Genomic DNA, 16,562 nt, shown 5'->3' on the forward strand with positions numbered 1-16,562 from the left:
TTATCATCGCCCCAATTACCTCCTTCATTTTTGCCATACTGGAGAGACTCGCCCTGAAAAGTCATACACATACTGTGTGAGGTTTCGAACGATCACTTTGTCCTACATACACGTAGTGTTAACGTGAGAGCACGAAAGGGTCTCAAACCAGAAGATATAACACTGTCATCAAATTGCTTGTTGAACTTATTGTTTTAAACTAAGCGTTGGTTTATCCTCTCTTGTTAATAAAATAGTAAAAAAATAAAATCTTTTTCACTGACATGATATGTTCTTGAAAACTATTAAGTACTGTAAAGGCGTTTATACAACTCCCCGAGGAAACAAAATACATCCCTCCAAAGATCCCGAAATTTAATTATAATATTAAACTTTAAAAAATATTTAGGACTACAGGTTGCTGGATCGAATCCTGGTGTAGTAGGATATCATTTTAGGGTGGTTAAATAAGACAGATCTCTGTCTATACCACGCCACGTCGTTCAAGTCAACAAGTGAAAGAAACTCAAATACTGCAATCGAGCTATTAGCACGTTAAATAATTCCCTGGGGCCGATTACCTTCGATCTTAGGCCCCTTAAAACAACAAGAATCATCATCATCATCATCATCATCATCATCATCATCATCATCATCAAATAATTCCCTTTAGGGCAAAATATCGGCACTCCACCATCTCATAAAACCTATACCAGTTGAAGGTACGTTTAATAATAATAATAATAATAATAATAATAATAATAATAATAATAATAATAATAATAATAATAACACCGAGCGACTTGGCGGTGCGGTTAGAGGCGCGCGGCTGTGAGTTTGTATCCGGGAGATAGTGGGTTCGAATCCCACTGTCGGCAGCCCTGAAGATGGTTTTTCCTGGTTTCCCATTTTTACACAAGGCAAATGCTGGGGCTGTACCTTAATTAAGGCCACGGCCGCTTCCTTCCAACTCCTACGCCTTTCCTACCCCATGGTCGCCATAACATCTATCTGTGTCGGAGCGACGTAAAGCCACTAGCAAAAAAACAAAAACAATAATAATCATATAACCCGTTAGAGGAAATATCCTCACTTGAACTATGTGCAAGTAGGGTAGCATCCTGCTTCATGAATTTAGGAATTCGATGGCGAGCTATCAGTATTAATGGGGCTTATGGAAGAAAGAAAGTAGAACTGGCTGAGTCAGCAAAGAGGATGCTTATGGATGTGCTAGGAGTAAGTGATATTCGGGTATGGGGAGATAACGAGGAAGAGATAGGAGATTATAAAGTGTACTTGACGGGTGTTAAAAAGGGAAGGGCTTTTCGTTTGTTTTCTTTCGATGAAACAGACCACTATCTGATCTGTAGTAGACAAAGTATATTTAGGTCTAGGATAGAGAAAGTGAAATCTGTCTCTAAACAAGTTAGACAGAAGTACATGGGTATAAATAGTGAGAAGTTACGAACAGTGGACAGTAAGCAGGTTCAGGATATAGAAAGTGAATGGGTGGCATACAGGGATGCTGTAGTAGCAACACCAAGGGAAAGCCTAGGAACAACTGTGTGTAAAGATGGAGAAATGCAAACATCGTGGTGGAATGATTAAGTGAGAGCAGCTTCTAAACGTAAAAAGAAGGCTTATCAGAAATGGCTCCAAACAAGACAGGGAAGTGTACATGAAACAGAGCGAAACAAATAGTTTTTGAATCCAAAAAGAAGTCGTGGGAATATTTTGGTAATAACCTGGAAATGCTAGGTCATGAAGCGGGGAAACCTTTCTGGACTGTAATAAAGAATTCTTAAAAAGGGAAGAAAAGGAAATGAACAGTGTTTTGGGTAATTCAGGTGAACTCATAACAGATCCCAGGAAATCACAGACCGGTGAAGGGAATATTTTGAAAATCTTCTCCACGTAAAAAAAAAATGTTCATGGTGGTGTCGCGAACAACGGAGCTCGTGGAGAAGAGGATAATGGTTTTGGTGAAATTACGCTTGAAGAAGTGGAAAGGATGGGAAGTAAACTCCATTGTCAAAAAGCAGCAGGAATAGATGAAATTAGACCTGCAATGGTGAAGTATAGTGGGAAGGCAGGGATGAAATTGCTTCATAGAGTAGTAAAATTAGCGTGGAGTGTTGGTAAGGTACCTTCAGATTGGACAAAAGCAGTAATTGCACCTATCTATAAGCAAGGGAACAGGAAGGATTGCAATAACTATCGAGGTATCTCATTGATTAGTATACCAGGCAAAGTATTTACTGGCATCTTGGAAAGGAGGGTGCGATCAGTGCTTGAGAGGGAGTTGGTTTCAGACCACAGAGGGGCTGTCAGGATCAGATTTTCAGTATGCGCCAGGTAATTGAAAAATGTTACGAGAGGAATAGACAGTTGTGTTTATATTTCGTAGATCTAGAGAAAGCATATGACAGGGTACCGAGGGAAAAGATGTTCGCCATACTGACTATAGGATCATAATAGATTATTAAAATCCGTCAAAGGTATTTATGTTGACAATTAGGCTGCAGTGAGAATTGATGGTAGAATGAATTCATAGTTCAGGGTACTTGCAGGAGTTACAAGGCTGTAATCTTTCACCTTTATTGTTCGTAGTTTACATGGGTCATCTGCTGAATGGTATAAAGTAGAAGGGAGGGATTCAGTTATGTGGAAATTTAGTAAGCAGTCTGGCCTATGCTGATGACTTGGATAAATGGCAATTGTACCCAAAGCCTTGCAACTTGACAATGGGTGCAATGAGTATGGTATGAAAAGTAGCCTTCCGTAGGCGAAATTGATGTAGGTAAGAAATTCAACAGAATAATTCAATTATTGAATGTCAGAGTGGTGATACAGGTAGATAATTTCAAGTATTTCGGATGTGTGTTCTCCCATGATGTTTTTTTTAAATAAATGCTGTTTGCTCGAGGCGTCGACCTATAGAGATCTTTTGCCCCTACTTGTGACATGAACCTGCGTGTAATTGGAATGGAGGAAGTGTAGAATGTTGACTGTGAGGAAATGAACGTTAAGGACGACACAAACAGCCAGTCCCCAGGCCAGGAATATTAATCATTTAAATTAAAAATCCCTGACCCAGGCGGGAATCGAACCCGGGGCCGCCGAGTTACAGGCGGACGCGTTGCCCTCTACACTGCGAAGCCGGACTCTCATATTGGCAATATAGTGAGATTGAATCAAGGTGCAGTAAAGCTAATACAGTGAACTCGCAGTTGTGACAAGAGTGTTCTGCAAGAAAGAAGTCAGCTCGCGGACGAAACTATCTTTACATCGGTCTGTTTTCAGACTGACTTCGCTTTATGGGAGCGAAAGCTGGGTGGACTCAGGATATTTTATTCATAAATTAGAAGTAACAGACATGAAAGTATCGAGATTGATTGCTGCTACAAACAGGTGGGAACAATAGCAGGACAGTACTCGGAATGAGGAGGTAAAGGTTAAGTTAGGAATGAACTCGATGGATGAAGCATAAACCGGCTTCGGTGGTGGGGTCATGTGAGGCGAATGGAGGAAGATAGGTTACCTAGGAGAATAATGGACTCTGTTATGGAAGGTAAGAGAAGTAGAGGGAGACCAAGACAACGATACTCAGTTTCTAACGATTTAAAGATAAGATGCGTAGAACTAAATGAGGCCACAGCACTAGTTGCAAATAGAGGATTGTGGCGACATTTAGTAAAATCACAGAGGGTTTCAGACTGAACGCTGAAAGGCATAACGGTCTATAATGATGATGTGCGTATGTATGCATAATAATAATAATAATAATAATAATAATAATAATAATAATAATAATAATAATAATAATAATTTGCACGCCCCATTAACTACTTTCTATATGCTTGAAGACGCTGTGGTGCCGGGCGTTTCTTCGCTGGAGTTCTCCTACATGCCAGGAAATCTAAAGACCCGGAGCTGGTGTACTTGATTACCGTCAAATATCACTGGTTTGCAAAGGATGTTAAATCAATAAGCAAAGTCATTTTCGTATGTCAGTAAAAGTTTTGAAGAAGAAGAAAATAAAGGCTTCCACTATCCGCAACCTTGACGCTAAATAGGATAGTGTGGTTTGCTGTGTGCTCAGCCACCTTTGCTCGTAGGAATTAGCCTGATAGGCCTGCTAATTTTTTGAGAAGGCTAGATGAACCTTTAGGTTATATGTTTCTCTGTGGGTTCTACACGTATACGACAAAAACCAAAATCAAATAGTGAACATATTAGAAAACCGTAGTGCGGAGAAGTGCAAACAATTTATTGTGAGACTCTCTCTTCTAAATTTTTTGACTTCCGGTCTGGAATTCGAACCTATGCCCTTTCAGTTGAACTGAACACACACTTAACACCTCAGCTGGGAGTTCCTGACATTAAATACATATTATTATTATTATTATTATTATTATTATTATTATTATTCATCTGTTTACCCTCCAGGGTCGGCTTTTCCCTCGGACACAGCGAGGGATCCCACCTCTACCGCCTCAAGAGCAGTGTCCTGGAGCTTCAGACTCTTGGTCGGGGATACAACTGGGGAGAATGATCAGTACCTCGCCCAGGTGGCGTCACCTGATATGCTGAACAGGGGCCTTGTGGAGGGATGGGAAGATTGGAAGGGATAGGCAAGGAAGAGGGAAGGAAGCGGCCGTGGCCTTATGTTAGGTACCATCCCGGCATTCGCCTGGAGGAGAAGTGGGAAACCACGGAAAACCACTTCCAGGATGGCTGAGGTGGGAATCGAACCCACCTCTATTCAGTTGACCTCCCGAGGCTGAGTGGACCCCCTTCCAGCCCTCATACCACTTTTCAAATTTCGTGGCAGAGCCGGGAATCGAACCCGGGCCTCCGGGGGTGGCAGCTAATCACGCTAACCACTACACCACAGAGGCGGACATTATTATTATTCATCATCATCATCATCATCTGTTTACCCTCCAGGTTCGGCTTTTCCCTCGGACACAGCGAGGGATCCCACCTCTACCGCCCAAGGGCAGTGTCCTGGAGCTTCAGACTCTTGGTCGGGGGATACAACTGGGGAGTATGACCAGTACCTCGCCCAGGCGGCCTCACCTGCTATAGTGAACAGGGGCCTAGTAGTGGGATGGGAAGATTGGAAGGGATAGGCAAGGATGAGGGAAGGAAGCGGCCGTGGCCTTAAGATAGGTACCATCTCGGCATTTGCCTGGAGGTGAAGTGGGAAACCACGGAAAACCACTTCGAGGATGGCTGAGATGGGAATCGAACCCGCCTCTACTCAGTTGACCTCCGGAGGCTGAGTGGACCCCGTTCCAGCCCTCGTACCACTTTTCAAATTTCGTGGCAGAGCCGGGAATCGAACCCGGACCTCCGGGGGTGGCAGCTAATCACGCTAACCACTACACCACAGAGGCGGCATTATTATTATTATTATTATTATTATTATTATTATTATTATTATTACTATTATTATTCGATTGGACACAGATTTGAAGCACGGCACTTTCATCCGAAATCATCCTATCCCGAATTTGAACCTATTTTGACTCCCTGAGCTTATTACAGACCGTATCTAAACACGCACACGGCTGTGATCTATTAGGACTCCTACCAGAACGTGAAGAGTGTGGAAATCACCTCAAAATAAAGTTTCAAGTTTTGACAGTTCGAAAACATGGTTAGGAGAGTTATGGGGTTGGAACTGAAATGTTGTGGAGTTATTGTGTAAATACGTAACTTCATGTGATGTAATTCATTTAGAGTACACCTGAAATGAGAAGTAGGATTGTTACTAGAGCAATTTTCCACATGGGTTGCAAATTAGGCAACTATACTTTTAACAAGAAATACAGTGAAATTGAAGTGTAATACTTAATGTCGAGTAGTGTTTGTTATGAACGAAAATGGTAGGTTTTTAAATCAAAATTTAAAGTGTTAGGATTTTTTTTTGAGAATTGGTTTTACATCGCAACGACACAGTTAGGTCTTATGACGACGATGCGATGGAAATGGGCTAGGACTGGAAAGGAAGCGGCCGTGGCCTTAATGATGGTGTAGGCCCAGCATTGGCCTGGTGTGAAAATGGGAAAGCACAGAAAACCATCTTCATGGCTGCCGACAGTGGGGTTCGAACCCGCTATCTCCCGGATGCAAGCTCACAACTGTGCGGCCCTAACCGCACGCCCAACTCGCCCGGTTGTTAAGAATTGGACTGTTTTGAACATACATGCAAGGTTATTAGCATTTCTGTACGACTTGCTGGTGTCCCAGTATCATATCTGTCTGGGACAAGTGATAGTCAGCTTGCATTTGGGAGATAGTAGGTTCGAACCCCAATGTCAGCAGCCCTGAAGTTGGTTTTCTGATGTATCCCATTTTCACACTAGGCAGATGCTGGGGATGAGCCTTAATTGCCTTAATTAAACCTTTTCCTATCCTATCATCACCATATGACCTGTCTGTGTCGGTGTGACGTAAAACAAATAGCAAAGAAAAAAGGGAGACATATCTGAGGGTTATTTGTGCGATTTAATTGCACTAAATTCAGTATCCACTTTTGAAAGTTTGCTGTTTAAGTTTGGAGCCATAGAACACACTGGCTACCTTTCTTTCATGTAGGTGTGTTAACGATATTATTTTTGACGTCATAAACATGGCTAATCCGTGGCTCAGGCGGCAGCGCGTCGGCCTCTCACCGCTGGATACCGTGGTTCAAATCTCGGTCACTCCATGTGAGATTTGTGCTGGACAAAGCGGAGGCGGGACAGGTTTTTCTCCCGGTACGCCGGTTTTCCCTGTCATATTTCATTCCAGCAACACTCTCCATTCTCATTTCATAGCATCTATCAGTCATTACTAAATCACTTTGCGAGTGGCGAACCCATCGTACTAATAGCCTATATCTGTTTCATCCATTCCATTCCTGACCCGGTCAATGACTAAAAACAGGTTGTAGGTTTTCATTTTCAAACATGGCTAACACACTACACTTGGAAAGTGTTAAAAGCTGCGTATTCCTTATAATTGGGAAAATTTCACAATTTTCGCATCGAAGTTTATGTATATGAAAAAATCAACTAAAGTGATCGCCTTTTCGAAATTTATCGGTGTGTCGTAAAGTGTTATCTGTTACCGGTACTACTTTTGGTGTCGACGGATGGGCAATGAACCTATTCCAGATCCTTGAGATGTGGGCGAATCACAGAATGTTCACGATCACATTGGTAGAGCAGGTGGTCTCCCATACCGGGAAAGCACATGAAGTCTAAACCCTCGAAAACGCAGGAATGTTGTCTGTCTCGGTCACATCTTCCAGAATGACAATACAGCCTGATATTACTGATCACAGACATCCGCGATAAGCCTACTCTGATACGGGAAACACAAAATAGGAGAACTTACTCTATGATGGTCGCCAAGTAGAAAAACCAGCACTGGGCCTCTGCGGAGGCCACACATCACCTTCTGTGAGGAGACGGCACCAGAAGAAGCAGCATAAAAAGAGGTAAAATTCACCCAGTATGTTAACCCTTAAATGCGCAATGCATTATTTCTTTTAAATACGATGGTTTCTCATTCCAAAAGTAATACATTATTAACAAAAAAATATTTGTCAAAATTAATAATTTTTATTTGTTTGTATCAGTCAAAATGTTAAGAGTTTTGAATGCTTTATGTACCGGTATGTGCAAAACTGTACAAGTACTGTAGCTACTGCCACACTTCAGTCTCAGAGATGTCCTTGCTCACGAATTCTCTGAGGTAAACAACATTTTATTTGTTTTACCTTAACTGTTTAAAGTGTATACTTCACTCCAGGTGATTAGCACGAAAAAATACAAGAGTATCCATTTTTAATACACTAGTGATCCCTAGCGAGTTCGTCTGCATGGTGGAAGTAAATATGCACTTGCAAAATTGTAAAGCAGATATATAACAAGCAAGTAATTTCTCCTTTGCACATTGCTGTGCATTTAAGGGTTAAAAGCAAATCTGAGACCCATTCTAGCAGTGATTGATTTTACCAGAACGAGCGGAACTACTGTATAATAAGTGACTTACCCTTGGCTGCCCACGTGGTTCCATTGAGGAGAGCCGCAGCGTACTCCATCAACTGGCGGCGACATTCCCCGAACACGTTCCCTGGAGGAGTCATGTTCCAGCCATGAGGGTTGTAGATGTTGTTGAGCCACGTCAAGCTACTGTCAGTAACAATATCCTCTTCGTCCTGTTGGTTCGATGGCATTGTCGTCAAGTCATCCCCGCTAGATCCTTGGGAGACATGCGACAGATCTTCAGAAGAAGAAGGCACCACCTCAGTTGCGGGTGCAGTGGTTGTAGAGGTAGTTGTTATTATTGTTGTTATAACGCTGTCCTCTGTGGTCGCATCAGTTTCTATGGTGGTTCCTTCGGTGGTTACTGTTTCATTCAGTTGTCGAAAACTCAGCTCTTTATCAGAGTCAGAATTATAGTTTTCATTGTATATTTTTTCACCCGCTTGTGTGGTACTATCAGTAAAATCGTCATAGATAACTTCATCGTTAGTTGAATATTCTGTATCGTAGTCGTCAGCACCTCCGGAACCAACAATCACACAACAAGCAACAGTCAATGTAAACCAAATCCTGTATTTCACCATTGCTGTTTAATTTTATTCAAAATTCCAGATGTTCTTCAATTAAAACTTATAATTTAAATTACTTTTTCCAAATCTATCACTACAAAATAAATAAAACCAGTCTGCTAAACCACTGAGTACTTAATAGTTCAGTTTCCTATTTTGATTAACGAAGGAAACAATTGGAAAGCACACGGAGCGTACCGGCGCGGCGCGGCGATGTTAAACTTTCACTGAGCACAGCTGACAGCTACTGGCAGGAGATCGCAGGTGACCACACGCTGCTGTAGTGTGTGCTAACTCAGAACAATTTCTCTTCCACTGCCAAACCTCGGTTCTTTCTGCTCGGTGAACGCTAGGCACGGTCACGTGATCAAACTACTGTGACGTCACTAGGTACCTAGTCCTCTCAAACACTCTCTACGAATAAACGAAAGTAGAGAAATAAAAAAAATATATAGATTGGAAGGGGAACATGAAGGTCTTTAGGTAGGCTTGGGACATGTCTTCTTCTAACCGCACTTAGTGAACAATCTTCTGGTCCTATTATGTAAACTGTTAAAGCAGTCCTAGGCCACAAGCCCTAGAGCTTGTTCCTTGGAAGAAGACAAAGTCTTCAACCAGATTTAGAGAAAGTTATCTCTTTTCCTCACGGTCATATACACTCAACTCCGAGCCGTTGTGACTGCATTTATCAAACACATATTGAGAAAACAACTACAGTATGTCGAAGTTTTCGGAAAATACACTTTTAGGTGGACGCCTTGCTTCGTTCTTACCTTTCTTCTTTCTTTACTCACAAGTCTTCCCAGCCCTAAGTTTGCAACATCTTTATAACACTACTCTTTTGTCGGAAATCGCTCAGAACAAATCGCTTCCAGAGACTGCCTACGTAGTATATGCGGCCAGGAACAGTTTTCCCCTGGCCTCGTACTTCCTGCTAGACAGTTCGAACCTGCTAAAGACACCCAATTTGAGTATGGTTCCAGTGTCTGGGACCCACACCAGGATTAGCTGACACGAGAACTAGGAAAGTTTCAAAGGAAAGCAGCCCGATTTGTTCTGAGCGATTTCCGACAAAAGAGTAGTGTTATAAAGATGTTGCAAACTTAGGGCTGGGAAGACTTGTGAGTAAGGAAACGAGCTGCTTGACTAAACAGTATGTTCCGAGCTGTCAGTGTAGAGATGGCGTGGAATGACGTTAGTAGAAGAATAAGGTTGAGTGGTGTTTTTAAAAGTAGGAAATACCACAATATGAAGATAAAGCTGGAACTCAAGAGGACCGAGCAAGAAGCCGCGCGGTTTGGGTCACGTAGCTTGCACTCGGGAGATAGCGAGTTCGAACCCCTCTATCGGCAGCCCTGAAGATGGTTTTCCGTGGTGTCCCATTTTCATACCAGCAAATGCTGGGTCTGTACCTTAATTAAGGCCACGACCGCATCCTTCCCATTCCTAGCCCTTTCCTATCATATCGTCGCCATAAGACCTATCTGTGTATTCGAAAGTATTCCATAAATTTCCACGTTCTTTGAAATGATTTAATAAAAGCCCATATAAACAACTGATAGGGAATCTGCCACCTGCGTGAAAGTTGTAAATGCAGATCAATGATTGATTGATTGATTGATTGATTGATTGATTGATTGATTGATTGATTGATTGACCTTACCTGGCGTTAGTGTAGGCTTTTCTCTCTCTATTTACAACTGTCTAATGTTCCAATGAAATGGCGTATGGCTTTTAGTGCCGGGAGTGTCCGAGGACATGTTCGGCTCGCCAGGTGCAGGTCTTTTGATTTGACTCCCGTAGGCGACCTGACAACACATACACCCAGCCCCCGTGCCAGCGAAGTTAACCAATGATGGTTAAAATTCCCGACCCTGCCGGGAATCGAACCCGGGACCCCTGTGACCAAAGGTCAGCACGCTAACCATTTAGCCATGGAGCCGGACAATGTTCTAATGATTACCAAGGACTGGTGTTCCCGGTTATGAAATGTTGATAGGTATCTGTCACTATCAAGGGAAGCAAACGATTTAAGAAATGAAATTTACGTCACTCAACTGTAAAAAAATCTGTGTGAATGTTAGAATGTATTTGAGCCTTTTAAAGAATGGAAATAGATTGAGGAAATCTTATCAGGTGAAATAAAGTTGTGAAAACTCTAGGATTTAAGCAATGCGTGTCCTTTAATTAATAACATGTAATGTAATTACAGTCAAAACTAACTTATTATCAACGCAAAGAGTTTGAGAAAAATTAACAGTTATGACCCACATCACATAAATGCACAGGTCGTAACCTTGTGTAAAAAAAAATAATGTATATATTTTTAAAAATATTTTCCCTGTAATTTGTCACTTTTTTACAGCACGAAAAATATAGAATATGTCTGTCTGTTAGGTCATCAGCCCAGAGGCAGGTTGGATCCTCAGATAGCACCACCAAAGGCTATGTAGTTATAGGAAAACCACAAAAACCAATGGCAAAGCCCAAATGAGGCGTACTAGGCAAGATGAGGAGTGAGGTAGTTTGCCATTGCTTTCCTCACTGGACCAGAAGGTGCTACTGCAGCACGACTGATCCTATGAGCAACACCTTTCATAACACTCAGACACACTGGTTGTGCTTAGCACCACCCATACCCCAGCAGCTTCCATATTGTCACAGCCATGGATGAGACTGGGACTTCGGTTGAAGCTATACTTTGCTCTGGCCTGTGCCAAGAGACGGATACAAAAATACTGCATCCATCAAGAAATGGCAACAGGCACATATAGAATATATTTTTTGTAAAATGTTATATCCTTGGGTCTGAAAGGGTTAGACTGATATTATACTACGAAGGTAACTTATCAAAGATTATTTTTAAAAATATATAACAGTGTAATGGGAAAATATTTTTATAAAATTTCACTGATGGAGAGGTATGCTCATAATAGACTGAGAGCTGTCCGACTCCATCACTAAATGGTTAGCGTGCTGACCTTTCGACCAAGCTGTCTCCGATTTGGTTCCCGGCTGGGTTGGTGGTTTTAACTTCCATTGGTTAATTCGGATGGCTCGGGGACTTCAACTCGAACGACCTGTACTAGGCCTCTCCAGAGGTCGCACGCCACACACAATCCAGGCAGATGTTGAGGGAATGTTTTTTTATTCCAAATTCCATATTACATTCTGTTGTCCTTGTCGTAATTAAGTTGTGATACTAACGCCAGTACTGATATTAACTTTCTGCAATTATCGATTATTATTGGTCTTACAAATTAGAGGCTGCCTAGTCGAATCGGTTAAAGGTGAACGTTCACCCGGAAGGACGTGGGCTCGATTTCCTTTCAGAAAGTCAAAAATTAAGAAACAAGATTTGCACTTCCGGAAAGGCACGTAGCCCTGGCGTGGGTTTTACTCAGCCTGTATCAGAAAGTAGTATACTGTATTTTACTAACTCTGTGGTTGTCCGTTGTCTTAGCAATTATTTGACCTTTCAGAAGAGCAAGATCACATAACAATGTGTATGTTTACATTTGAGTTATGAAATCCTGATGTACTTCCATCATAACGCACTGGTTCAAAATGGTCATTTTAATGAGCTTATGCTCACAATGATGCGGCTAACTTCTTGGCAGGAAATGCGCTGTCATGCAGCACGGAAATTCCATGAAAGTAGCTCGCAAGATCCAGGTTGTCAGGGGTCAAAGAATGAGGGCATTCCCAGAAACATCTAGAATCGATTTCCAATCTGGGCTTTCTTGATTAACTTATTATCTAAGTGCCTGAAAACTTAATCTCCTGATGTTATAATTATTTAAATAGACGCAAAAACCTAGTGTTAACACTGCGCTATGTCTTCTGGTGTAGGCCAGAACAAATTTGTTACGTTCATCCATCTGTCTCAGTCTCATCCTTGGCATTAACAACATGAAAATGAGCTATGATAGTAATGCCATTCATGCAGCCAGTTCCTGTTCTGAATGGTGTGAAATTTTTGCTCATAGGGTCGGTTGGTGGACTTGGCATACTGATATGTAATAGCAACTTCTGGCTCAGCGAGGAAAACAATGGGAAACTACCTCACTTCTCATCTTCTCACTTCACGCATCTTCAGTGACACCTGAGCCACCTATGACGGCTGATAGAGGAGTTGTTGAGGTCCAAACCAGTCCCCAGGCCGAGCGCTCAACATGTACATGAAAACCCCTATAAATGACTCATTAAAAACAATCATTTCTCATAATCATTAAGACCGTTTGAAAAACAAGGTGTTTTATAAATCAGAACTACAATATAATACTGAAATAACTCTTCCTCTTGTTTTGTGAACAACTCAGTGACTAGATCATAAAAATACTGTAGGTTGTTATTCAGTTCTAAAAATCTCAAGCTATAATAATTGCTTTCATAAGAAACCCGAACTTGCTAAAATCTAGCCATGTACAGTACCTCTATGCTAAATAACGACGCTATTTCCTACTGCACGTCAGGGGCTAACTTGCGTCTTGTAGTGAACGAGATGTTAAATTGGTATGAACACGAAACATGTTCTTACAATAAAATTTAGAAATATCTGTATAGAAACACTTCTCAATACCCTTTACTTCTACGGTCGGGCTCACACGGGAGAGCGCTGGCTTTCTGAGACCAATGGGGTGTTCGATCACGGGTCATTTGGTGGTATTTGAAGATTTTCAAATACGCCAGCCTCGTGTTTGCAGACGATTTACCGGCACGTAACAGTACTCGCGTGACAAAACTGTGGCTCCTCCGCGTCGCCGAAAACCGTAAACATAGTTCTTGGGACGTAAAACGAGTGACATCATAACTCGCTCGCTACTTGACCACTGTTTTCCTATGTCCGGCTCCATGGCTAAATAGTTAGCGTGCTAGACTTTGGTCACAGGGGTCCGGGTTCGATTCCCGGCACGGTCGGGAACTTTAACCATAATAGGTTAATTCCCCTGGCACGGGAACTGGGTGTATGTGTTGTCTTCATCATTATTTCATCCTCATCATGACGTACTGGTCGCCTACAGGCGTCGAATCAAAAGAACTGCACCTGGCGAGCCGAAGTCCTCAGACACATCCCGGCACTAAAAGCCATACGCCATTTCATTATTTTACTGTTTTCCTATGTTAGTGGACATAACATGAGACAGTAATAAGAAACTAGATTGGACTTCAAATATCTGCATTAGATTTGTCTTTAATCTGCGAAGTAACACTCATGTAGCACCATATTATAGTGAACCCTTGAACTTACCATTCCATCGTTGGTCGGCCACGGCTGCTACAGTAGAACAATCTAGAACTCTTAAATCATGGGTCGTTGCGGGAATAAATTCGGTCACGATCTTAACCAAACGATGGGGTTCAGAAGAGAGCCTAACTACTTGAAATGAGGAGCAAAATGTGCTTACTAACTTTTATTAAATTGAAATAGCACGATAACATTATGAATTTAATATGCATTCTTGAAATAAAAAAAATTATAAATTATTGATTTTTGAACGTTTCAAACACAGTCACATTACATAGCGTTGATTTGTTTCTTACAATATCGAAGAGTTGCTTCGGAGAAGTTAATATATTAGTGGACAGCGAAACTGAAAAATTGAAAAAGGGAAGACCTGAAAAACCGGGCACCTATTATTCCAAACGAGAACTGAGAGTTAATCCACACGATCCGTGGAAAATCTGACTTTCAACAAGTAGAACGCCTGATTTTCTCTCAATTAAGGTTATCCACCAGTCGAATACCCTTAACGGATACGGAACACCCGCCGAATGGACCCTTAATCGAACCAAACTGACTATCAGTTGCTTTGGATAGGTTGCGAAATATTATGTGAAAGCATGGTGTTCACTACAAATTAACAGCATCATTTACAATTGAAATAAAATCCCACCATGTATTTGTCATTCATGACACCCTTAAGTGATAAGATAATCCCGATGCTAAATGTGCATCACCCAAAACAGCTGTTCGGAGGGAACCAACAACAACAGGATCCGTGAGGATCTTACGTTATGTCGTTCTAAAGGAACAAAACTGCGAAATGCAGGAAACACTTACTAATCATGCATTTAGAAGAAATGCCAAACACTGAAGTTAATTAAAAATGGAAAGTCACTTGAAAAGTATTATTATCAAACCGATTTTCAGGTTAGAAAGGGGTTTGTTATGCTTAATAAAATTACCAGTCCACGCTAAAATTTACTACAACTTTAAGGAATTCTTTCCCTTGAAAAACAATGCTACCCGTACAGATCTATCTATTTACTGTCTGTCCCAACACACTACTTATAAAATGATTACTTAATTAAATTTAACGATGAATAAAATGAAAATACAACAAGGGTTGAAAATAAAATAGTGTTACTGGCTGACGAATCGAAACCGCATTCGCAACTCAAGTCTCACACTAATACGCTGAGTGTCAATATGCACACTATCAAACGAAACGGACGTCAAAACGATAAAACAATTAAGTCCGTAAAAATAAATTAACATCGAAGTCATTACAGCTTAACACGCACGGAGAATCCCAGTAAAAATATTTAATCTATATCGGGCCGATATCCAACATTTGGACAACCCTCACTCGTCGATAGCGGTCCCGTTATCTCAATGGAGAGCTACGCATTGACCCTCTTCATAATCATATCATACTGTAGATGCTACCTTCGTCCAGGCCACTTCTTAAAAAAAACAAAAGAAACATCTAATCTGAGACTTGAGTGTGTATAGCTGCCATCCCAGACCTATCGTTGGGCTCACTTGAAATCTGTACATCCTAACACTAATCACTATGTACATGATACCTTCCAAATTCTATCGTCGGGCGTGAACTAGGACGTCTCATCATCAGTGACTCCAAGAATAACATGTGACGTCGTAAATCTATCGTCGGGCGTCACAGTGGGTCGTACTACGCATCCCTTAACATATAGGGCGAACTAGCAATTTCAAACAACTCCGACATTTACTACTAAATCTGGTCAGACAAATAACGCACGACGGAACCAACGTCTCTTACTATCAAATGAATGCAAGTCGAAAAAATACAGTAAGTCTCTACCTCATTACAATACGTGAACTCAAAAATAAATATACGTGACGAACGATTCTCCACCTCGAACACAATCTCAGCCTGTGCACTGAAGTTTTAGGGAAGCAAATAAAATTTCCCAACACACGTTTACCATTTAGTGGATGCCTACAAAATAATAATCATCACTACCGCCTTCGAAACTCTCCAATCGCCTATCATCAATTCCAACTATTTTTATCAATGACCTATCCAGTGAACAAATTCAATACAACACCAACCGTGTGTCCAAAGTGCTCTTTTATCCTTGAGGTCGCATCATTTTAATATTCATACAGGCTTTACGTAACAAAATCACTGGACGTTTACTACCAAGATATTAACCTTTTACTAGAGTCGTTTTCACTTGGGATCTTTCTATAAATTTACGGTGCTTCACACAGTAGTCGTCTCAAATTCGGATTGATTGCGGAAAACTATACAGTCTGCCTCAACACAGCCTGTTTCCTAAATACTTCCTCTTCAAAAATATAGCCTGTCTCAAACTCATTCTCCTCGCTTTATTCCAGCGGTATCACTTAAAATCCAGGCTTCATTTCATCCATCTCTCTCATCTCTACATACATATAAATTCGTCGCTCTCAATCCCCTTTCTCTTATATTTCCAAGACACTTTTTCATAATTCAATCCGCTGGTGAAAACAACCATTATTAAACACATCTCTTACTTTACTATTATTACGACTTTCAGACCTCGAGAATCCAAGAGCACACAGCGACTTTTCGTATCATTGATATACACGATGTCTCAAAATTTCCTTCCCATTAATAACGGTAACTATCAAATTTCACCGAAATTATCTAAATATGCCTGCGATCCTTGTAAACAAATAAATATACTGGTTAAATGCAAATTTAACATAGAAAAATTT

General features: G+C 41.2%; 1 protein-coding gene across 1 annotated transcript in view; it reads right to left on the minus strand.

Moving 5' to 3' along the window:
- LOC136862274 (nose resistant to fluoxetine protein 6) overlaps window positions 1-8,605 on the minus strand; it is a 415,203-nt gene extending 406,598 nt beyond the window's left edge. The window contains exon 1 of the mRNA XM_067138873.2: window positions 8,029-8,605. Within this exon, the coding sequence (XP_066994974.2) occupies window positions 8,029-8,605 (577 nt within the window). The remainder of the gene's footprint in view (window positions 1-8,028) is intronic.
- Between the last annotated feature and the right edge of the window lie 7,957 nt (window positions 8,606-16,562).

The sequence above is a fragment of the Anabrus simplex genome, chromosome 1 (assembly GCF_040414725.1).
Source record: "Anabrus simplex isolate iqAnaSimp1 chromosome 1, ASM4041472v1, whole genome shotgun sequence".
NCBI classification, from domain to species: Eukaryota; Metazoa; Arthropoda; class Insecta; order Orthoptera; family Tettigoniidae; genus Anabrus; species Anabrus simplex.